Below are 25503 nucleotides of genomic sequence, written 5' to 3'. Positions count from 1 at the left end.
CTTTAAGTGAACAGCAGCTTTGGTAAGTGAACTGCTTTTTGTGTTTTTACATCTGCAGTAGCATTTCTACTGTGTTACTTTGTCTATGGTGTCGTTTTTATGATATGGTTAATATTGTTCCCTCTGATGTGAATAATATTTGAATGGTGCTCTTGAGTGTGTGGCTGAACGCGGGTTTTAGCGCCGCAGTTTTGCTGGAATGTGCAGAGGCCTGTTGAATCGTGTTATTTGGGTTTTATGTTATTCTACATGCTTTGTTGTCATATAAATATATGTGACTGGTTCTTGTGAGTTGGTCTTGTCATTGTGTTAATTACACTGATTTTGACGATATGCATTGTCCGTTAATGACGAAGCATCCCGTCATGCTGGCGTCATAATGAGGTTATTAGGAGGTGGTTCAACTGTAGTAGGACAACACTGAAGGCCCAGGTATAAAACACACGGCCCGCCACTGGGTTGGGCAATATGATGATGAAGAGATATTTGATAGTTCTCCCTTTAATATCACTGGGGGTATTATGACGATTTGGTCAATGTTGGAAATCACAGAGCAGGACTGTTCTATGGCATATTGATTTACAGCATTTTTGCATCAATGTGATGCAGTACCTTTTGTTTTTCAGGTATTTAGTTCAATGGATTAGCCAAAAACAGACATTAGCATCTGTTTGTTATCTATCAATGGTTTCTCAAGTGAATTTCCAGGACTATAACGCAATATAAAATGATATGTATCGTGATAAATAGACTATCAACACTGCAAATCCCAAAGTTCCAGCCTCCATTTCATATCAATAGAAATGTTAATGCTAGTGTACCTCAAATTTAGGATCCGATTCCCATGATCCCCTGCAAATCCCTGCACCAACGGATCCATGTTTTTAATGTTATGATACTACTGTGTGAAAATCTATGCGGCACAGTATCAAAAAAGACTAGCATCTCAGTTACCTATAGAGTATATTCACTGGTGTAAGAGATTCTGTGTACTCATGTCTGCTCAGTGTGTTGACTTTGCTGAAGTGAATCTGCTGTCAGTAGGAGAAACAGGCGTTGATATGTGTGCAAAAATGGGGACTTCTGTTTGTTCAGTCCTTAAATTCCTGTTTTATTCGGATGAGGGTCGGGGGGTGTTGGCTGCCTCGGCTTTCCCTCCGTAGAATGTATTCACTAAACTGGGAAGAGTCCACTCCACCGCCACATGAACCGGTGATCCCGAACCCTCTCTGCTGTAACCGCTCCAGCACCTGCAGTCACACACAAACCAAAGCAAGACATTTAGACATTCTTTCCCACAGTATTCTGGGAAGAGTAGTTAATATGTGTAGATTTGAAAATGTTCCAACTTTGGTGCCTTCTATTGGTATACACTGAGGAACAGCCTTTGCATGAGTCACACCTGGAACAGAATGGGCTAAAAGCAACACATTGCCTGCACTCATTTTCACCAGGATTGTCTCATAGTTCTACAAACACAAACATATTCCATCAGTATAACTTGAAAGATGCTATAGTCACATAATAATTCCGAATACAAAATGAAATGAATAGTGTGGCTGGCGTAACATTTTTAAGGGCAAACTTGAATTCACTAACAGAGACCACCACAATAATGACAAGGGTTTTAAATAGTTTATTAAGTGTTGAAGTAAGAGGGATGTACTTGGGTGGGGAAGGAAGTTGAGGGAGTAAAAGTTGGGGGTAGTGGGATGAGGGGATGTAGGGTAGGGGATGAAGGGATGGGGGTTGTGCTATTAAGGGATGTAGGGTAAGGGATGAAGGGGTGTAGGGAAAGGAGTGAGGGGATGCGGGTTGACGGATTGTGGGTAGGTGGATGGAAGGATGGGGCAAAGAAGGGTGAAGAGACAAAGAGGGCTAAGAGCGTATGACACATTTGCCCTTGTCTGTGATGAACAGGGGGTTTTTCAGAGACGTTTGGCTGGCTAGTCTTTAGCTTATGTAGTCGCAGATGGTTTCATATGGACTTAGGTACGAGTCTAGTCGGAAGAGGTACATGGGTTTAGGTGGACCAGACTGGTTGGTTTTGCTGTGTTTGAGGTGGTAGACGGTGTCAGAAATAATGTCATAAATGTTGCATGAACCTGACAAACTGAACTGTTTGTATTACTACATAGTCCAACCTAACTGAATGCAAACGTGTCTATAACTTATATAAGTAGGATATTAGAGTTATATAACTCAGTATAACTTGCGATGCGTGGACGTCGAGGGCAGAGAGACAGTTATGCTCTGCACTCTCCCCATGAGCCTGGCTGCTGTTGGCAGATTTAACTCCGTTGTGAGGCCAGATTGAGCGTGTGAGCGAAACACTTCACATGCAGGAATCCCGCTAACTGAACGGCAACGCCCACGTTAGAAGCGTTGTTACAACCACCAGGTTTTTGTCGGCAATCCCCAATGCTTGTGCTGCATTTAGCAGGAGGTCTGTAATGTTTGCCCCGGTGTGACTTACGTGTACTGCTCTAGTTTGGAAAACGAGAGACAGCAGTCGCCAGTCCCCTGAGATATTGTGCTGTTATAGTCACATAGGAATCCACTGCGCTTGACGTCCACGCATCGCAAGTTAATGCAACTCTTTCTGCTGTACTCAAAGACTCCTCAACTTTAAGCTTCACTTCTCTGTGGAGCTTGGGCACGGCTGTGTCGGTGAAAAAACGCCGCAACTGTGTCATATCCATGTGTCATATAAATGTGTCATATAAATGTCCTTCTTCCCTTCCTTGTTAAAAAATCAAAAATAAGTCCAGACGTCTGATTTAAACGCGGACGGTGCATTTCTGATTTTTTTCTCCGATGTCTCTATCTTTGTTTTGACCAACTTCCTACCAATCACGCTGACCCGGGACCTTTGCTGACCTCACCAGAAAACAACTCGGCACCATCTAGTGGACTGAAAAAGCAATTGATTTGATTTTTCTAGTACATTTTTTTTAATTGTTTATATAATAAAAGATCGATACTTGGCTCTGTGAATCGATACAATATCGCCACGCAAAATATCGCGATACTATGCTGTATCGATTTTTTTCCCCCACCCCTAGTAGGAAAGTAGCGTGACGGTGAGGAAGTCGTCTAAGAGATATATGACGTGCTTCAGATAAAGAATCTAACATTTTTGGGATGCTTTGTGCAAGGTTCCAGTGCTCGGGGTAGATGGGAAGGACTTTGAAGGCGCTAGTGATGTTTGCCTTGGACCATCAGGCTTCCTGACATGCAAGGCGGATGAGGGATAAGGGCAGGGAGTTGGCCGATCATGAATGCTTCTTTGACTTCCTGAGCCAGAGGTTTATCGACTGTGTCCGGCCTGAAGATGATTGACTGCAAAGTTTAACATATGTAGGAGGAATCTGGCGTCAGCTGCAAACCTGGGTGGAAGCCTTGAGTGAAACCTTGTATGAGGAATCTAACTAAAAGGCAGTCTGAGGGGTTCTTTAAGGCAGAAGCTAGAGCATTAACGGTAATTGGGGAAATGCTCATCCCACAAATGCATGTTCCTTACAAATGTGGCACCATTTAAAAGGGAAATAAATAAATCTTATACCATTGGAAAGCCTATTGCTAAGAAGCATTGTTACAACAAAGAAATAATCTACCAAACACAAATTTCCAAAATTTTTGTGCTATGTTTATAAAGTCCTGGTTCAGTTCCCTGTATTCCCTGTCATCACCGGCGGAAATGAGGCCCACGATTGCAGAGTCGTCAGAGAACTTTTGCAGGTAGCAGTTTGCAGAGTAGTATTTGAAGTCTGAGGTGTATATGGTGAAGAGGAATGGAGCTAGAACGGTTCTGTGTGGGGCCCCCGTGCTGCAGGATACCAGGTTGGACTCACACTCCTGTATCCACACATACTGTTGACGGTTGGTGAGGTAGTCCAAGATCCATGCAGTGAGGTGGTGGGCCACCCCGGTCTGCTCCAGCTTGTCCCTCAGAAGCAAAGGCTGGATGGTGTTGAAGGCACTGGAGAAATGCATCTGTGTAGCAGGTAGATGACAGCGTCATCCACCCCGATGCCATATTGGTAGGCGAACTGAAGTGGGTCCAAAGATGAGCTCACCAGGGAGCAGAGATGTACAAGGACCAGCCTCTCTAGCGTCTTCATCAGGTGGGATGTCAACGCCACCGGCCTGAAGCTGAAGTCCTTGGGTCGCGGGGTCTTTGGGACTGGTACCATGGAGGATGTTTTCCACAGCTGTGGTACTCTCCCCAGCTTCAAGCTCAAGTTGAAGACGTGCTCCACTATACCACACAGCTGGTCTGCACTGGACCTGAGGAGCCTTGAGCTGATACAGTCTGGACCCGTGGCCTTTCTCACCCTGATCCTTCTCAGTTCTTTCCTCACCTGGTCAGTTGTGAGGGACAAGTTGGGGGCTGTGTGCCATAGGTTGTTGGAGAGGGGGTGGGGCGGTGGTCGTGGAGTGTAGTGTATGAGGAGTGTGGGGGGGAGCCGAGTATTGTGGGAAAGGGGGTGGAGGAGGGTGGGCAATCTACAGGAGGTTGCAGCAGCAGGGAGGACTCGAGGGGGGGATGACTGATTGAATCTGTTAAAGAATAAGTTCAGATCATTCACCCATTTTTGGTCCCGCGTAGGCTGTTGGTTGGGCCCCTTGTAGCCAGACATTGCCTCGAGGCCCTTCCATACCCCGCTGATGTTGTTCTGTTGCAGCTGGTCCTCCATCTTCGTCCTGTAGTCTTTTTTCCCTTCCCTGATCTTCCTCCTCAGCTTCCTCTGTACAGTCTTCAGCTCCTCCTTGTTTCCTGATCTAAAGACCCTCTTCTTCTCCTTAAGGAGAGCCTTTATTTCAGGAGTGATCCATGGTTTACAGTTGGAAAAACACCATACAGTCCTGGTAGGTAAGGTGTTCTCCACACAGTAGTTGATGTAGTCCGTTATGCAGTGAGTGAGATTGTCAATGTCCTCCCCATGGTCATCACTGAATACTTCCCACACAGTAGAGTCAAAACAGTCTTTCAGAGCCTCCTCGGACCATCTTTTTACTGTGCGAGACACAGCTGGCTGCCTTTGTACAAGAGGTTTGTACACAGGCAGGAGGTGCACCAGGTTGTGATCAGATCTTCCCAGGGGAGGTAGAGGTGATGAAGTGTATGCCTCCTTGGTGTTGGCATAGAAGATATCTAGTGTTTTATTGTCTCTGGTGTGGCATGTGACATACTGGGTGAATGTGGGCAGAGTGGAGGACGGAGGGGCATGACGCTCTGCCCCAGCTCGGCATCCCCGTCTCTTCCTTCTTAGCTCGCGGGGAACCTCGGGTCTCTCCTCTGGTTGCAGCACCGCCGTGTCCCGGAACGCTAACAGCTGGTCGCTGGTGTAAACAATGGGACCATGGCTGCGTGCTGGATCTTCGGACATGGTGGTGAAAAGTGTGATAAACAGCAAATAGACAATCAACCCAATGCAGAAAAAGCAACCAAATACAAAAAAATGCAACTAATTACAGAAAATGCAAGCAAATACAGAAACACAACAGGTAATTGTTTATGATTTTGTATTTGGTTATGTTTTATCCCTATTTTTTACTAAATGCTGTGTACATGTCGTCTTCGTCTGGTGGACAGTTAAATCACAACATTTTCTTCTAAAGAGGAGGTGCAATACTACTAATAAAACTGATAGTTACGTGTGATCAGTGTGAATGTGATCAGTTGTGTATCTCTCTGATATAGTCTGCAATTTATTTTGCGTGTATGTACATGTGTTGTTAACAATAGCTGAGAAAGAAAGAGGCCCCTGGGCTTTGGGTCACTCTTCATTTTCTCGAGGTAAAATCCATTTCACAATCTGGGCTGAAACATCAACTACTTCAGAAGTAGTCCATTAGTTTCTCTCTCCCTCCCCAAAGGGAACAACATGGTGACATTATCTCAGTTTGCCCTCAGGAGTCCTCTGTTCCTCTGACTGCATCTCTGTCTGACTGATATTTCCCCTGAGAGAAAGATAGACAGACAGACATACAGTAATGAAATATGTCAGCCATCAATGTATCTCCACACAAGGAAGTCATTGGCTGATTCTCAACACTTTCAATATAATAAAGGGCTCTTTGAGTGAACCGAACTAACTGAAAATTCAAGAAAAACACATTTCCTTTCAAATTTGATGGACGGTGATCCCAAGGGCGTAGGTTTGGTCTCAGCATTGGTAGGGACACTGCCAGTTGTTGTCCCCCCCCCCGCCATCTAAAAAAAAGTCTTAGTTGATAAATCAGGCGCGTTTTTAGGATTCAAAGAAAGGGGGGGCTTAGCCCCAAGGGGAGTGGCATGTTTGCGCGCGCGGCAATTGTTTTTGGGGCCGCGGATATCCATTGTTTCAGACAGTTCATAGATTGGTTCAATCAGAAAGTGTGATTTTGCTCTGTAGTTTTGCTTGCATTCAGTATATGATAACGCAAGAGACAGAATTTGAGGGTCATAGTGAAATTTGACAACACAAATATTTCTCAAATAAAGAATATCCGCGTCACTCCCAAATCCTAATTCTTAAAGGGACCGCACACAATGGATGGAGAATGGACCTGACAGTGTCAACTTTATATCGTTAAGTATGATGATGGGCTATTGGATTGTAATTTGAAGGGGGAGAAAACATACAAACCAGAACGCACGCACATATGTAGCATGTTAGAGTTATAAATAACTTGTCCATGTGAGAAACAATAGTTTAATTTAATGACATCACCAAAATATTTTGGATATTTTTTTTTTAAAGCCAATAATGCCAAATTATTTGGGGGGGGGGGGCTGAAGAACATCTGAGGGGGGCTTCAGCCCCCCTAAAATAGGCCTAACGACGCCCCTGGTTGATATTGAGCTGATTTAAACATAATAACAGTAACAAAACCTTAGTTTAAATACAAAACAGTATTCTACACCAAATTAATAATAAGAATAATAAATAATTAAATAAATGAATAAAAAACGTTCTGCTAAAATGCCAATATACAGTTACAGTATATTCTATATCCAAAATATATATAAAAAACTTTTCCCAGTTGTGCAGCCAAAAAAAGACAAAAAAAAATAAAAAAAATAAATCTATTCTGCAGCACTTAATAGGCTACAAATAAAGTGCTTTCCTCCTTTATGCAATTATTAGTAGTGCTGGGCAACGATTCAAATTTTAATCGCGATTAATCGCATGGATTTTTTGCGATTTATCGCGATTAATCTCATTGTTATGGCAAAGTTCAATAATGAATTCAAAAGTAGTGTATTGCGCACTTTTGTTTTAAAAGTACTGCTATATGAACAAAAGGACAATAACATTTGGTTTGCAAACACTTTAAACACATCAGGTGCTTGTTAACAGCAGTGTTCTCTTTACACAGCAGCAGTTCTATCCACTATCTGTGCTCAGTGTGTGACTGGATGTGAAACGTTCCACTGCTGTGCAACAGGAATAAAATGTTTCAGCAAAAATGTCTGTCTTCATGACAGTCAGAGCATGTGAATGCAGCTCTACTGTTCATCAATATAATGCTGTAACTCCGAGGTGATGATGGTTACCCAGCGATCAAAGAATAAAGACACTTTACCCACAATTTAGGTGTATTTTCCCTTTAACTCACGAGATGCAGGTAGCATGTTTTATACTTAATGTGAATATAATTCATACTTTGTTGGCATCTAATTCTGAAAACCGGATGTTCGTCTGAAGAAACCGGATGTTGTCTCACGTTAATCTTTCTGCTAACAAAGTCCTTCGCTCGCTCCCGATCTGTGCCGTTTGAATGCGTTTACCGTGAATGTCAGCATATAGGTGCACTAACATGTAAGTGTCTGCTGAGTTGACCACGGAGATCTGAGTGTCTGCTGACTTTACCGCAGCGATGTCCAGTAGTCTCCATTCCTCCACCGCTGCCAGTGAGCAACGGATTTTGAAAATAAAAAAAACGCGCTAGGAAATAATTGTCGGCGTTAATTAATTAATGCGTTAACGCGATAATAACGCGTTAACTTGCCCAGCACTAATAATAATACGAATGACTTTGCAAATATATTGTGCAAAATTATTTTTTCTAACAGGCAATTCAAATTAACAAAATATTGGTGGGGACAATTGTGTCTTTCCCAAACTTTGGTCGTGACTAGTCCCTATGGACCCTATGCAAACCTACGCCCTTGGGTGATCCAACCAGAGTTGGAGATGATCTGCAGAGAAGAATGGCAGAAACTCTCCAAAATGCAGGTGTTTAAAGCTTACCTTAACTAAGATTGTGTTAAGGGTCTGAATTCTTTTGTCATGTGTTATTGCAGTGTACATGAGACTGAAAATGTGTGATTGTGAGTTCAAATACATTAGTAAAAATGTATGATTGTATGAGTTCAAATATATGTTCATGAGAGGGTTGGGTTATGGTTAGGGTGAAGATCAATTCCATCCATCCAGTTACAAGTTGGACGCCTAAAAACCTCTCAAGGGAGGCGTCCGGGAGGTATCCTGATCAGATGCCCAAACCACCTTAGCTGGCCCCTTTCCACAAAATGAAGCAGCAGCTCTAATCCGACCTTCCTCCAGATGTCATGCTCCATTTTACCCTCACTCGTGAACAAGACCTTGAGATACTTGAAGTCCCTCGCTTGGGGCAGTGACTAACTGTCTCAACCCTGTGGGCTCAATCCCCCATTTTCCGGCAGAGAACCATGGCCTCAGACTTGGAGGTACTGAGTCTCATTCCCACTGCTTGACACTGCTGCGCAGTTAGACTTTACAAGGACAGGATGGCTCGTAGCAACAACCACGGTACCCCACGTTCCTAGTAGCCCAGGGCACACGGTTGTTAGCCATCTCTGAGTCCACAAAACACATGTAGACTGGATGAGTAAACTCCCATGACTCTTCCAACAGCCCTCCCAGGGTAAAGAGCTGGCACACTGTTCCACTGCCAGGACCGAATCCGCATTGAATGCTTCTCCTGAATCTGATGTTCGACAATTGGTCAAAGCCTCCTTTCCAGCACTTACGTAGCACAGCAATTGGAACACACCACACAAACCCGAAGAGACATGTCAGCCAAGACAGTCCAATAATGTCTGGAGCCTTCAGCATCTCAGAGCAAATGTCTTCCAGCCCTGGTGGAGCTTTTTGACTAACTCAGTGACTTCTGAACAAAGTTACAACACATTCAATGCATGTGACATAAATGATTAATATAATAAGAGTAAGCAGAATAATGCTGGAAAAAGTACGACTACTAATAAAAACAGCAGCAGTGGATACAATAGAATAATAATGATAATAAAAGCATTATTTTTGAGGTCCTTGCGAAGGATTTGATTGAAATCCCTCTTGATACTGTTCACCGCTCAAATATTCTGCTTTACTGGGGGAAAACATAGCGATAGAGAAGCTTAAGGCATTTCCCTGGGACTTTAAGCGAGGTTCACACTACACAACTTTCAAAGTGGTCAGATCTCTTTCCTGTTCACACTACACAACTTGCTGTCTTGTAATCTGGAGTCTTGGCCGTAGTTCCCCAACATGTGTTTCATCAATATGAACAATGAGCCTATTTTTAACCATGTCCAAGCCTTAGTCCCTCGTAGCCTTAGTAGTTTGTTTCTTGTAAGTCATTTAATTGCTCACAGAAGATGAAAATTAAGAAAAGGGAGCAACGGTGCCAAAATGTGCTGACAGAAAACCTGATCCTGAGAAAACAGTTTAGTCACTACTGTCTGATCCCTAACAAACATTGGTGTTAAAGGGTTTGAAATCTGAACCCAGAGTGTGTTTTGTACCTGGACAGAGTTGAGGTGGCAGTAGCCGTTGAGCGGAAAGCGAATGATGTGTGCGGAGTCCTGGTTCCAGCTGGTGTTCAAGGATTTGGATATGAAGTCTCTGACCTCAGGAAAAACATCCTCGATCACGGCCCGGTGGGCGCTTACGCTGATCCTCTCACCAAGCTCCGGAGCCACATGAATCACGACACACTCGCACTCCAGAGACACCCCCCCACACTCCTGCTCGGTCCTCCAGCGCTCCAGCTCAGCCTGCAGAGGAGTCAGCTGGAAGAAACTGGCCTCTTCGAACAGCAGGGAGTATTCCTGCAAACGCACACACACACACACAATATACATGAAAACAAGCTCAGAGACATACACACAGACACAAGCAAACAAACACGCATACATAAGCAGAGCATTAATCGACATAGATAAACAAAGCAATGATACAGTCATGATAAGTGAGCCTTTTCAGTGAATGTGAGAGGTCCACATCTATCATATTTTGCTTAAAATAATCTCCTTTGTTTGTTTGTACTCATTTATGACTGTACGCGCAATGACCACTTATGATTCACAATTTTTGAAATTTCATTGACTGCTTACTCCTCAGTCCTCTTAACCGGCCGGTCGGGGCTGCAAGTGATCAACAACTGCCTCAGAAGCAAAACTTATTTCCGGCAAAGTTTGGTCCCATTTTGAACTGGAGCATCTGCAAATGTCCTTACCCCATATGTTATGATCCACCAAAGTTCGGCATGATACCAGATGAATAAATCCCTGTTTTTGTTATCTTTGCCACAATCTTGACTGTAAGGGCGATGGGCTTCTTTGTTTGTGAGGGGAGATGGAGACACACCTGGTGCAGATCTGCACTCTACTAAGTGCACTAAGTGCACTAAGCCACATCAACATGTCAACAATGCCTTGTAGTCCGCATTGGCTTTTGAGTGAATTAAATAAGGTTAAGTGCACAAAGAACATATTATGTGTCAAGGCAAGGAATTATAACACTGTTTGGACCGACAACAAAGTCATGTGAAAGCACTCATTTTCATTTTCTACAAACAAAAACATATTCCATCAGATGCATTTGAAAGATGTTATATTCACATAACCAAAACAAATCTAAAGATAATGTCTTCATGTTCTTATCTGTGTGTGCGCCACATAATTATGAGAATGAATTAAGGAATACGAAAGGTAGAGAATTCAAGTTTCTCTGACTGGATAATTCAGCTCACATGGAGTAGCTTTCCAGTTCTGAAGTCAATGCCAGAATATGCGGCTGAAAATGTTTCTAGGTGCAAATATTTAGACACAATTACTGTAAATACTGTTTGTTTACAATAAGTCAGACAGTGGTTATATAATAGTAACATCCATAATAGAGTAACACTCATGTGAGTGCAGTCAGTTATGCTATTGATCTTCTTTTGCGTTTGGTTAAGTAGAAATGGCTTAATGCAACAAATGTGTATAATATCATAGAAGTGCAAAGTAAACTCTTATACATAATGTAACAAATCTAAAGGGATAGTTATTTAAAAATAACTATATGGAAAGTTATTACAGTAAAGAAAACAAAATATATAATATATATAACAAAAGCTTGTTTTATTGTAAAAGGTTTTGTGCCCTTCAGCAAGGCACTGTAAAGTGACTGAAGGCTGTCTGAAAGGTTCTGAGTCATACCATACTCAAAGCAGTTCTCAGGATATTTTCAATAAGTGGCCTGTATGCTCAAATGTGACAAAAGTTAAAATCCCTCCTCTGACAGTCTGGACAGTTCATGTATAAGAGTTCATTGGATTCCCTGTCTTTTGGAACTGTTCACATAAACTGTGGTAGTACCTGATCAAAGCTCTAGACACTCACTTTGAAGTCATCGGGGATGAGGAGTTTTGAGGACCGGAGGAAGTTAAGTATGTAGCGGAACATGGGGCCATCTCGATCAATGAAGTAGTGCTGCTTAAGACTGTCCAACACAATGGGCTCCGTTCCCTCGAACAGACGGCCGATCCTGCCAGAAACAATAAAGACGAAAACAGAGAGGCTTCTTCATCAAATAATGACCAAATGTTGGAGAGGTTGTCATGTCTGCTGGCCAGAGACATCCTAAAGTCTACTGCTGCAGCTGAATGTTCAGACCTTATAAAAATGAAAGCTTTTTGCCAACTTTCAATCTCATTCTTATACTCTTAAAAGTTGCAGATGGAAGGATTGTTATTTTAGTGTATAGTTGCTGAGATGATGCAGCAGCTTAACTTGCTGTATTCAACCCGTTCTCACTTCCAACTCTTCAACTGCCAATGCTAGGTCAGGGCCCCTCTGCATCTGATTCCAATGCAACCAATACATCCATCGAGGCACCCTGTAGCGTCTGTATGAGACACACCGGGCTGTCAAATAACTACAATATAAAGCCATCCCTATCATTATTATATGGTCATAGCAAGTAACATAGTATAAAGACCGGGTACATTAGAGGAGGGTGGGATTGTAGGGTAGGATGAATGGGTCAAACAAACAGAACTTTCACCCAGGAGACCGCTGTTCGTGTCCATTGTGCAATCAAGTCAACCTTGAATTATTTTAATTGACTTTTGTTACATAACTTACATAGCAGACTTAATACCCAACCAAGTACTTCTGTTGCCTAAACCTAACCAAGTACTTCTGTTGCCTAAACCTAACCAAGTACTTTTGTTGCCTAACCCTAACCAAGTACTTCTGTTGCCTAACCCTAACCAAGTACTTCTGTTGCCTAAACCTAACCAAGTACTTCTGTTGCCTAAACCTAACCAAGTACTTCTGTTGCCTAACCCTAACCAAGTACTTCTGTTGCCTAAACCTAACCAAGTACTTCTGTTGCCTAACCCTAACCAAGTACTTCTGTTGCCTAAACCTAACCAAGTACTTCTGTTGCCTAACCCTAACCAAGTACTTCTGTTGCCTAAACCTAACCAAGTACTTCTGTTGCCTAAACCTAACCAAGTACTTCTGTTGCCTAAACCTAACCAAGTACTTTTGTTTAATAAGTAAACTTAAAAACTAAGTAAACTTATGTTGGAAGTTTTCTTTGAAAATACACCGTATTCATGTGACAAGCTGACACTATATGTATCCTGTTAACACTGAATTTAATTCTTACAGACATTGCATTTAACAAGGGGAAACTGACACTAAAGGGGTACCTTAGGCCACTGACCAAGTGACGGTATCTGATGAGAAAAATGATAGTTCAAAATGCTATGTCTATCTTAATACATATGTACATTGAAAGAGTTATTGGCCACTGTAATAATCTTCCCCACTTCCTAGCCAATAAAAGTGCTTTCCTAGCCAAATCACGTGACAGTATTGTGTGGGTTAGGGTTGACATCAGCTGCAGAGGGAGAGAGGCTGCAGAGGCTTGCAGGTCAACACATCTGTGAGTATTTGGCCTGACTGTTAGTCATGCATGCTGCAATAACATGTGCTTAAGTATCACAGTGAAGCTGGGTCCAGAACAACTGACACACAATCTGGCAGAGGCAGGTGCCAGGCGAGGGGAGGAGAAAGGAAGTCCAGAGGGACATACCCGCACAGCAACTCTGTTGTGTGGCCAGAAGTTTGTTTTAAATTAGACCCTGTTCACATGCAAGTCTGTGTCTGTGCCGTCCATCGGAGCCCTCCAGTGGCACTCACATGTTACTAAGTATTTTCCAGACTAAAATGTATTTTTAAAATGCATTGTTACATAGAACTGTGGACTGAGGACTATGAGTTTTGTCCCCTATCTCTAACATTGTACTCGGAGGGTGATGCTTCACGGACAGTATGGAGAGGAGGAATGGTTACTCTTGCACATATACGGCTCATTTTTCAGACTTGAAAAAAATGAGAACTTTCCCTTTAGGGAGTAAATCCACACTAGATTTTGGAAAGAGGAAAACCACAACTGCACTGACCTTTATAGCTCATAGGTTATACCAGACAATGTAAGACTGTAGCAGCAAACCCCCGGAGTGGTTTTACAGGCTATATATTCAACTTTTCATTATTTGGGTGACCGTGGCTCACTGGGTAGAGAGGTAAAGAGGTCGGCGGTTCGATCCTTGGTTGCTACATGTCCTGTGTCGAAGTGTTCCTGAGCAAGACACTGAACCCCTAACTGCTCCCCGGGCGCCTGTCATGGGCAGCCCACTGCTCCCGATATATTGACAGAGATGGGTCAAATGCAGAGACCAATTTCCCATTCCGGGATGAGTGTAGTATAAACAAATACAAAAAATAAAAATGTAAATGATTTGAGAGGTCACATTGTCTTGCCTTTTAGGTACTTTACAAGTTAAGATTTGCATTAGCCAGAATCCAGAAAAAGGCAGTGTGAGTGGTTAATGGACCACCAGCACTCAATAGGGTTAGGGTTCGGACTAAACGAAAACAGTTACATAATCATTAAAACAAAGTAGACGCAGTGCTGACAATCACCTCTATTATATTTGAGTTTTTAAAGCAAAATGAGGGCACTAACAGTGATCCAAAAATACCATGTACTCAGTCGTAAAAACTGTGGAAACATTGGGAGCAAAAAGTAAAAAACGTACTTCTTGGGGTCAAGATGAATAGTGAGTCATGGGAACATCTACAGAAACTGTATCAGCAGAGGGAAACAGTGGTGACAAGTGGAAACTTTCTGACATGATTCAAAGAGGAATCGGTCTTCTTCAAGGAGTGTTGCACCTCCATGTTGCTACAGTAGCCCAGAGCGGACAAACCAAACACTTGCTCTGGAGAGGGCATTTTGCGTTTTTACGGAACCTGAAGGCCACCGTAGTTCTTCCACACAGAAGGAAAGGGGTAAGGGGAGAGTTATTCAATTGGTCGCAATCTGCAACCTCACCACTAGATGCTACTAAATCCTATACACTGCTTCTTTAAAAAAACACTGAATTTGCTGAAAAAAATGTATCTCCTTTTGCAGTACAAATTAAGCGCTAGTGTTTACCCCCTTAACATATGCAGAGAACCCATTAAAAGCCTTAAACATGTTGGAATATTAGTTTATGAACTAAGTTTATCAATTAATTTACTCCAATTAAGATTAAATGTCATTAGTTTACAGCTGAAAATATTGTAGACCCCTAATGTAACTGTGAAGCAAAATATCAACCGTAACAACACTTTAATTTGATAGTAAATGGACTTGTCAAATATTTCAAATTAATATTATATGTAAATATTGTATTATATTAGGGGAAAGTCATACAAACCTCAAAATCTTGATTCATTAACCAAGCGCTTTTGAAATGATTTTTCTTTATCGTGGATGTGTGTCTCTCACCGTGACTCAGGGTACTTGGTAAGGGTGGCCAGGCTGCTGGTGTACATGTGTCCTCCTACATCGATGTGGACGGGTGCGTTGGCTTTGGTGAGCTGGGCTGGTGTGGGGATGCCGGCAGAGCCCAGGGGAGACTCAGAGACCTGCTGCTGACTGGACATACTGCTGCTGCTGCCACAGCTGTCCTGCGACACAAAACACACGCACACACACACACACACACACACACACACAGTAGTGGCATTACCAGTATAAAAGTAATTATAGTGCTGTAGTATCAGTGGCAGCAGCAATATTAGCAGTAGTGTGGTTGTCAGATGTCAACAGAGGCCAGTCATACATTTCCAATGTTTTTCCAATACATATATTCTACTTATTTTAGATTGCCAACATGACAACATTAGTTGATGTAAGTGCACAACCTAATTTAACATTAAGTTAGCCAAATATTAGGTGACCAGAGACACGAGCGGAGATGAATGCTAATGTAGCTTCATGTCTGCTGGGTATGTAAAATGAGACACCTGTTTACTGCCTTTTGCAAAAGAACAACTTTTTAAAAAATTTGTAGATCTTGTTCTGCTGCCCCCTAGTGGCCAACTATAATTAAATGCAACCCTACATTAGCAAACATTGCAGAGGGCTTAATATGCCCTGTTGTTTTATTTTAGATGATTTATTTATCCAGGCCTACGGGACTATACTCTTCCGCCAATACAGTCTGCCAGGCGAGTGTCTCCATGGCTACCTTTGCCCTGCAGTGAGCCAATTACACTGTACCCTGTGACATCCCATGGGTTGGCTGGCAGGTCTGACCCACTGAGTTATAGAGAAGTGCTGATGAGTTTAGAGCTGTAGCTCCGGGACAGCCAGATAATGCCAGAGGTCTGACAGGAAGCAAAAAAACACGAGGACAGTCTGTCAGGCACAGAGATATGACTTTGCTCTGTCGGAGCACCAGCTATTCCAGATTGCCCCATGGGCTACTTTTACAATGCCAGGTGCCTGGAAAGAAGCAAAACGTTAAGCTCAGAAAGAAGCAATTGGCAACCTGCAAGAGGCCCAGTGCCTAACAGGCTGGGAAAAAAGGTCTTCCACTGTTGTGCAGTTTTTCTCTTATTCTGTTCCAAACGGCTCTCTTCCAACCTATTCACTTCTACTTCACTTGTGCGTCTTGCAAGGTCAGAGGCTTAACTACTCTGAACTGTTCTGTGTGTGTGTTTGTTTGTGTGTCTATTTCTGGCTGAAACTTGTTTATGTAAAATAATATAGATATAAAATATGAATAACATACTTAACTCTGAATTAACTATTGGGCATACTGGAACAAGCTGTAAATACATGACATAATATCCCTTTAAAAAGATTTTGGCGGTGAACATTTTAATAAACATTTGTCTATTTACACATCCAGCAACATGATCATTCATTTGAAGTTGTATTTGTGATGAATCTGAGTCCAATATTCTCTCTCCTTTTAGCTCTGTTTTTGGTCTCCACCAACTCCTGAAGGAAATATCTTTACCTGCTAATTGCCCAATTTGTTCACCGCTGGTCTCTAAATGTGTCTGTCTGCTGAAGTGTACAGTGGCTTAAACAGCTGCCTGCTGCTGCTGGAAATGGTGCTAATGAGAGCTGTGAGACTCAACCAAAACAATAAAGTTGAGGCATATAAGACCAAAACAACGAGCTGAAAAACACTAAAGCAGTAGCGGGCCGTGCATTTTATACCTGGGCCTTCAGTGCTGTCCTACTACAGTTGAACCACCTCCTAATAACCTCACTATGGCTACGGTTATTATTTGTTTCTAGGGGTGTAACAATACACGTATTCGTATTAAAGAGTTCGGTACGAGGCTTATGAACCGAACAATAAGTTACAATAATACTAGTGCATTTGGAAAATGGAGAAGCTTAAATTGTGGGAAATATAATGTTCTCTCGGTGTAATGTAACAGGCAACATCCCGTCTGCTGCCACCACGGAAGAACAACATTGTACTCTGGTGATGCACGTGTGTTCTGGGACGCACACTATGCTAAATTAGCTTAGCAGGAAAACAACAGCAGCACACATGCAACACTCTCCCAGCAGCGTTTAGCTGTTCCTACTGATTCAAACAGGGCTAAAGCAATCACCACACAATCCCCATTTCTCCAGACCATAAGTCTTGCTTTGTAAAAGGAAACAGATACACGAACATGTGCATGATGGGATGCTTCGTCATTAACGGACAATGCATATAGTCAAAATCAGTGTAATTAACACAATGACAAGAACAAACTCACAAGAACCAGTCACATATATTTATATGACAACAAAGCAACAAATCAATCCATGTCAAAGAATACGCCCAACATGTCAAACTAAAGATCTGATTGGTTGAACACTATGACAATCAACAATATCGTCCCCATTCTTAAACTGCACATGGATTCACTTGTGAGTCTGCAGGCCTCTGCCTCTGTTCTTACCTAGAGACACAGAGGTGAGATCTGATTGGATAAAAGCTCTACTTAAAACAAGCTGCACTGGAAGCAGAGCAACTGAGGAAGACAGTAGCTGTGCAATGAGAACATAAGATAATGGGAAAACATATTTAGAATACATGTAGTGTATTTATGAAAAATTATTGAATTATAAAATAGCTATAACTTTGTGATTCTATTTAGGCCAGCAGAGAAGGATTTGTTGGCCCTGATGGCCCACCACTGCACTAATGCCGTGTTCACACCAAACGCGAATTCATCGCGCCGCATATTCGCGTCAATCGCGCCGCCGGTCTCGCCGGGGACCATTTGTGTTCATTCGCGCGAATCGCGCTGGACGCGCCGGAGAGGGGCGGGGCTTATCACCCTGAAAGCTGTTCAACTGTCCGCCATTAACCATGAAAACAATAACCTCTATTTCTGCTTAGTACGTGTTGTGGAAGTCACAGATATCCCGGGAAACTAAACGGCGTAATGTCTGGTTCATAATATTGTTCAGAGGAGCTCCGTGGATTTTATCGAGCTGTATTCACTGTGTCTAGTGAGCCACAGGTCGCTGTTTACTACAGCTGTATGAACACAACATAAACTGATTTGGCTGTGATTTAACGGCAATAAACCGACAAAAAGGGACTCCGAAATAACTACCTAATGATGCCGATTTGTAGGCTACTTGTCTTCTCAATGGAGCTCGGTTGAACCGGTGCTAGGCTATGCTAACATTGTAGCAGCTCCACCAACACTCAGAATAACGTCATCTAGACGTAAATACGGCAGCGTCTATTCATTGTTTGTACCATATGGTTTATACACACACATATACACATAGTTTGGTCTCTATTGATATGAGGTATCGTAGAGCTCTGGGTGAACACAGACGGCTACAGGATTTATTTCCTGATTCAACAACAGCAGGACGTCAGTGATGACAGGGGGAGCAACTCAACGCTGATAGGCTATCGCGCCGGGGCGCAACGTGAATATTTCGGCGAAGTTGAAAAATTTCAACTCACGCGTTTGCCGCGATTTGGCGTTCGCGCCGCGCCATCGCAAATTTGCGCCGCGGCAGTCTCATCGCGTCTGTGCATAGACTTTGTATGTAATCTAGTCGCGCGAATAATTCGCGCCGCGTTTGGTGTGAACGCAGCATGAGGCTGAGCAGGGCTGCAAAATCCTCTGTGGGTTTGTCATTACACCGCTTATATTACACACACTGAGTTGGCCCACTGTTAATATAAAAATATTAGTGCAGCTTTAATGGCTGTAATTATGTAACATTTTAAAGTGATTATCAGACTACCAGATGCCACCGCTTTCAAATCCTCCATGCAGCAGGGGCTTCAAATGTGTGAAAAAACAAAAACAACATCTGTATTTCTAGTCATGACAGATCAACTATGTGATTAGTTTACTACAGTAAACTAATCACACGAAATCAATCAACTATCAATGACCTTTTCTAGAAAACTGTTTACAAGCTGTTTCATCTCTTTCATCCATAACACTTTGATGTTGAGTATAGGCCTACACTGTAATGCATTACACTGTAATGCATTACAGTGTATTACAGTGCATTACAGTGCAATGCATTACATGCCAATATGCACAGCATTTCAAAAGAATACTTCCTCCTTAAAAGTGCGATGTGTGTTGAAGTGTGATGCCTGGTATAAAGTGAACATCTCCATAAGAGCTCAATTTTAAAAATTAACTTTTTTTCTGCACAGTATTATTCATACTCGACTCACACACACACACACACACACACACACACACACACACACACACACACACACACACACACACACACACACACTCTCTCTCATTTGGCCTTGCCTGCGGCGGATTTTACGCACGAGCTGTTAACACACAGCCTTCCTGAAGATGACAAACGATCACATGTCCTCTGTTACCTGTGTGGGCGCAGCGACCGGGGACCTCACCGCGGGCTGGGTGTGAATACAGGACTCCGTGGCTCTCGCAGGCACCGGCTCGCTCTGGTTCCGCTCGATGGGCGACTCCGTGCGTGTCCCGGGGCGCATGCACAGCCTCTTGGCGTGAGGAGCCCCCGGGTCCTCCTCGGCACTGACTTTATTCGTTGTCGTTGTCGTTGTTGATGATGATGATGATGATGATGTGTTTATTGTTGTTGCTGCCGGCTTCAGATCCGCAGCGTCGGTAGCCCGGCGGAGGTACGGGATCACGAGCTGGAGGTGGGACTGCGCGTGGCCGTTGACCGTTTCCGAGGCAACGTAAAGCGTTGTCGTCGTCGGCCTGGAGCCCGAGGCGCCCACGATGCTGTTGAGCGTCGCTATGGAGACGGCGCCGATGCAGTGGTTGGTGTAGGTCTTGGAGAGCTTGGCAGCGCGCGACAACATCTGCATCCTCGTGCCCAACAGGTTCTTACCGATAGCTTTGTTCTCGTACCACGTCACGTCGCTCGCGCAGCAGTGGTCCCGCGCCCGCTGGAAGAACGCCCTGCAGAGCGGGTTCCGTTTGGACACATAGCGGACGAAGCTGGCGTACGGGCACTGCTCCGAGCCGGTCTCGTACATCCGCGGCAAGGTGTCCTCGTCTGCGTCCGGACGCTTCTTGGTCCAGGCGGCGGAGCGGGACTTGTGGTACGGTCCGAGAGCTTTAAAATAGACAAACTTTCTCCCGTCCTCATCCACCGCCAGACCGAACGAGTCCTCCTCCAGCTCCCGCTGGTTCTCCCGGCCCCTGGTGCAGAAATACATACAGGTCTCGAACCAGACTTTGTTGAGCAGCCCGAACGGAGTATCGGTGTTGAACACAGTCGACTCGTACAGTTTCCGCAGGTCCGAGCGCGTGATGGCTTGTTTCTGCACCACGGGACCGGCGCCTTGCTCCTCCAGCCTCCGTATGACCGCGGCCAGGGTCAGGTTGGCGCTGCGCAGCTCCGGGTCCTTGGTGAGGTCCAAGGTGCGGCAGTAGGGCGGCTCGTTCAGGTACCGATTCAGGGAGCTCCGGATGCTGATGAGGGACGACTTGCTGTACAACTGTCCACTTTTGGAGCGCGCCTCCGCGTAAAAGGAGCGCAGTACCGCGCAGAGCGCCTCCTTGTCCAGAGTTTCAAAGTCTGGACTTTGGGCTTTCTCGCTGAGGTACTCCCTGAAGATCCTCACCGCATACCGGGTGGCAAGGCGGGTGTTCTCGCTCAGCTTGTTCCGATCAGACCGCTGAAGGTCTCCCTCCAGGTGAGACTCCAGCCCAGCGGGCACGCTGCCGCTGAGAGGGTCCGCCTCCCCCTCCTCCTCTTCCCGGTCCATATTCTGCATAACGACCGCTCGCACCTCCGCGGCGGTACCGCTGGAGCCCAGCACTGTGCCCCCTGACTCCCACTCCAGCTCCACGCCATCTCTATCGGACTCCTCGTCCTCTTCCTCCCCGGTGATCTGGACCTCCTGGATCTCATCTTCATCGTCTTCCTCGTCCTCCTCCTCCCTGCGCCTCTTGGGGCAGCTCATACGCTCCTGCTCCGTGTCTCCGCTGGCAGGCATTCTCGCCATATTGCGGTCTGTGAAGCAGTCCTCCGGCAGCGCGCATGCGCTATATTGGACCGCAGCGCTGAAAGCCTTTTGTGTTTAAGTGACCTTCAGCCGTGCACGCGTTTTTTTAAGACACGGGGAGCGAGCGCAGCGGGAGGGTAAATTTGTAAGCGCGCTCCCTGTCAAAAAAAGGCTGCAGTATTGGACTGCATATTGGACCAGCAACATGAACACGCAGATGTGATGTGGTGGATAGCAGGACTGCAGGAGTGTGACCTCCAGTAGCATCACCAGACAAACACACACCGTTATTCACGCTTTTAAAACAGATACAGAATGTGATGAGTATTAGTGTTTAATTAAGACTAATACATTCAGCAAATACACTAAAATGACTTGTGCATGTTTGTCATAGTACTTCAACCTTTACTGTATTCTGAAAAAGACACAATGATTTAAAATACAGAATAGTACATGCTGTCATTATTGCACTGAGAATATCTAACCATCACACATGCACACACTATTCTACTATCATTAAGACACATCTCTTTTAAGTGGTTACACTACATAAGTTGTACTTATTTGCCTGCTTTGCATAAATTAAATATGCATGATGCTGGCTTGTGTGTTTCTGTGAGTGTGTTCAGCTTGGGACTTGTAGTGCAATCGGATGGCTGTAATAAATCACTGGAACTAGAACACATAGAAAACTTTTTCATAACCATCACAACAAATATAAGTTGAAACATGTCATGCTTAAGAAGTAACTATGACCTGCAGTCTTTGCACATGCAAATCACATGCAGGGAAATAAACAGATCAAAATAAAGGAATCAACAGGAGAGCTCGCCAACACATATCAATGAGATGCAAGGTCAGAGTCGCCCCCCGAAGTTACACGCTTGGCACATGGGAGAAGCTTCAGTTGTTAGCAATCTGCAAACTCACCGCCAGATCCGACACACTAGATCTCTAAAAACGTGACGTGGCTAAACTATTGTCTGTTCAAAATCCGAGGTAGTGCCACCCAGCCAGTAAAAACAGTGGCTCCGGTGGAGGGTGGTCAAGTCTGAGAGAATAACTCAAGTTACATGAACGGCCTTTAGACATTGCTTGATCAACATGTCCTCATTCAACGGTGCGTGTGATATCTTACGCAGTTACTCATCATTTTCATGCGTTTTCCTACAAAAGCCAGCAACATGTCATGTCTATTTCTGCTGGTTACATGCACATACTCTTTTCAAAATAAACTTCCATCATCACAGGAAACAACTCAGTTAGGTTGAGGCGACAAAACTACTTAGTTTGGTTGAGGAAAAGATCGTCATTTAGGTTAATATAACTACGTAAGTTGCGTTACTAAAGTACGCAAGATACGTGACAAATAAATTAAGTTGATTTCTCGTTTCACATGGGGAACAAATACCGGTAACCCCTAACCCAACCCAATGATTTTGTGGGACATGGTGGAATTACAGCACATATATATAGGTATAGCTAGGAATGCTGGATGAGAACAGCCTGCTAGAGTAATGTCTGTTTGGAAAATATACATATACAGTATATGAGAACGCCTGCGTTACAAAACAGGCGTTGAGGATCGAGGGTTCATTCTTGACCTTAGAAACAACAAGGTCTTCACTGCATTTTACTGTCAATTAGTGTGCACTAGTTTCTCTCTTCTCTATGTTTCATCTGGGGCGTTGTACTGTGTGTGGACTGCTGAATAAAATTCGTCTGGAGCCGCAAAATTATGTATTCGATATCACAGCTTATAAAGTGTTATATATAGTTATATTATATATACAAAAATTATAGTTTGTTGTATTTATGAAAATATAGAACAAGAATAAAGACAATTCTTCACATTTTTGTCACGGGGCATGATGAGGACTCAAGCGCAGACAGTCAGAGTAGGGGAAAAAAGGTCTTTAATAGCTCACAAACAAAAACAGGTAATCCAAGGACAAGACAAAAGACGAGGGGGAAAATCCGGCAGGACAAGGCAGGGCAGACAGACTGGGAAACCGGGAACAGGATGAGCAAAACGGGCGGGTAGGTAGGAAACAAACACAATGATCTGGCAGTGAGTGAGTGAAAGACAGGGGTTTAAATAGTGACTAGGCAGAGTGAACAGGTGAGAGTAATGAGCTGATGAGGTGAGTGTGACTGGCAGGTGCACTGAATGAACTGATAGGTGAGTGAGGAGCTACAGAAAGAAACAGACACAGAACACACAGGGCAAAGCCTGATCGTAACAGTACCCCCCCTCCAAGGGACGGATTCCAGACGTCCAAAAAGAAAAAAAGAAAAACATGAACATCTTCCAAGGGAGGGCGGTGGGGGCCCGGAGGAGGGTTATAACTCCTCCGAGGCCGAGAGTCAGAGTCCACAACCGGGTGGGTGGAGGGGGTCCGGAGGAGGGATGGCCGGCCTGGCAGACTGGGGAGACTGAGGGTCCGGAGGACGGAGCTCTGGAGACTGAGGGTCCGGGGGTCGGAACTCTAGAGACTGGGGTTCCGGGGGTCGGAACTCTAGAGACTGGGGTTCCGGGGGTCGGAACTCTAGAGACTGGGGGTCCGGGGGTCGGAACTCTAGAGACTGGGGTTCCGGGGGTCGGAACTCTAGAGACTGGGGGTCCGGGGGTCTGAACTCTTGAGACTGGGGGTCCGGGGGTCGGAACTCGAGAGACTGGGGGTCCGGGGGTCGGAACTCGAGAGACTGGGGGTCCGGGGGTTGGAACTCGAGAGACTGGGAACCAGGAGGGGAACTGCACTCGAGAGACTGGGAACCAGGAGGGGAACTGCACTCGAGAGACTGGGAACCAGGAGGGGAACTGCACTCGAGAGACTGGGAACCAGGAGGGGAACTGCACTCGAGAGACTGGGAACCAGGAGGGGAACTGCACTCGAGAGATTGGGAACCAGGAGGGGAACTGCACTCGAGAGACTGGGAACCAGGAGGGGAACTGCACTCGAGAGACTGGGAACCAGGAGGGGAACTGCACTCGAGAGACTGGAGATCGGACTGGGAACTGCACTCGAGAGACTGGAGATCGGACTGGGAACTGCACTCGAGAGACTGGAGATCGGACTGGGAACTGCACTCGAGAGACTGGAGATCGGACTGGGAACTGCACTCGAGAGACTGGAGATCGGACTGGGAACTGCACTCGAGAGACTGGAGATCGGACTGGGAACTGCACTCGAGAGACTGGAGATCGGACTGGGAACTGCACTCGAGAGACTGGAGATCGGACTGGGAACTGCACTCGAGAGACTGGAGATCGGACTGGGAACTGCACTCGAGAGACTGGAGATCGGACTGGGAACTGCACTCGAGAGACTGGAGATCGGACTGGGAACTGCACTCGAGAGACTGGAGATCGGACTGGGAACTGCACTCGAGAGACTGGAGATCGGACTGGGAACAGGGCTCCAGGGGCTGGAGATCGGACTGGGAACAGGGCTCCAGGGGCTGGAGATCAGACGGGGAACAGGGCTCCAGGGGCTGGAGATCAGACGGGGAACAGGGCTCCAGGGGCTGGAGATCAGACGGGGAACAGGGCTCCAGGGGCTGGAGATCAGACGGGGAACAGGGCTCCAGGGGCTGGAGATCAGACGGGGAACAGGGCTCCAGGGGCTGGAGATCAAACGGGGAACAGGGCTCCAGGGGCTGGAGATCAGACGGGGAACAGGGCTCCAGGGGCTGGAGATCAGACGGGGAACAGGGCTCCAGGGGCTGGAGATCAGACGGGGAACAGGGCTCCAGGGGCTGGAGATCAGACGGGGAACAGGGCTCCAGGGGCTGGAGATCAGACGGGGAACAGGTCTCCAGGGGCTGGAGATCAGACGGGGAACAGGTCTCCAGGGACTGGAGATCAGACGGGGAACAGGTCTCCAGGGGCTGGAGATCAGACGGGGAACAGGTCTCCAGGGGCTGGAGATCAGACGGGGAACAGGTCTCCAGGGACTGGAGATGAGGCTCCGGGCAACCGGAGTCCATAGACTGGGGCTCAGGGGGATAGACTGATGACCCAGCGGGGTAAAGGGCTGGAGGTCGTTGCAGCGCGGAGGCGGCAGCGGCCGGGACTGGAGGTCGCTGCGGTTCGGAGACGGCGGAGGCCGGGACTGGAGGTCGCTGCGGTTCGGCGGCGGCCGGGACTGGAGGTCGCTGCGGTTCGGAGACGGCGGCGGCCGAGACTGGAGGTCGCTGCGGTTCGGAGACGGCGGCGGCCGGGACTGGAGGTCGCTGCAGTTCGGCGGCGGCCGGGACTGGAGGTCGCTGCGGTTCGGAGACGGCGGCGGCCGGGACTGGAGGTCGCTGCGGTTCGGAGACGGCGGCGGCCGGGACTGGAGGTCGCTGCGGTTCGGAGACGGCGGCGGCCGGGCCTGGAGGTCGCTGCGGTTC

The 25503-nt window shown here is 45.6% G+C and overlaps 1 protein-coding gene across 1 annotated transcript; it reads right to left on the bottom strand.

Annotated features, from left to right (window-relative positions):
* Positions 1-1091: 1091 nt before the first annotated feature.
* Positions 1092-21108, bottom strand: LOC142935064 (uncharacterized). Its single transcript, XM_076079155.1, has 5 exons — positions 19492-21108; positions 15093-15274; positions 11642-11786; positions 9779-10084; positions 1092-1250 (listed from the first exon to the last, which is right to left on the bottom strand). Exons 1-5 carry the CDS (start codon positions 21106-21108, stop codon positions 1092-1094), a joined length of 2409 nt encoding a protein of 802 aa, XP_075935270.1.
* Between the last annotated feature and the right edge of the window lie 4395 nt (positions 21109-25503).

The sequence above is a fragment of the Anarhichas minor genome, unplaced genomic scaffold (genome assembly GCF_050575085.1).
Source record: "Anarhichas minor isolate MPS153535 unplaced genomic scaffold, ASM5057508v1 ptg000071l, whole genome shotgun sequence".
NCBI lineage: Eukaryota > Metazoa > Chordata > Actinopteri > Perciformes > Anarhichadidae > Anarhichas > Anarhichas minor.
The sequence above is the reverse complement of the archived record's forward strand: the minus strand, read 5'-3'. Positions and strand labels throughout refer to the sequence as shown.

Coding starts and splice junctions, on each gene's coding strand:
- LOC142935064 (XM_076079155.1), bottom strand. CDS start 21,108: ATGGCGAGAATGCCTGCCAGCGGAGACACGGAGCAGGAGCGTATGAGC. Junction 15,275..19,491: donor CGGTCGCTGCGCCCACACAG/GTAACAGAGGAC, acceptor TTTGTGTCGCAG/GACAGCTGTGGCAGCAGCAG. Junction 1,251..9,778: donor GCCACCTCAACTCTGTCCAG/GTACAAAACACA, acceptor GTGTGACTGCAG/GTGCTGGAGCGGTTACAGCA.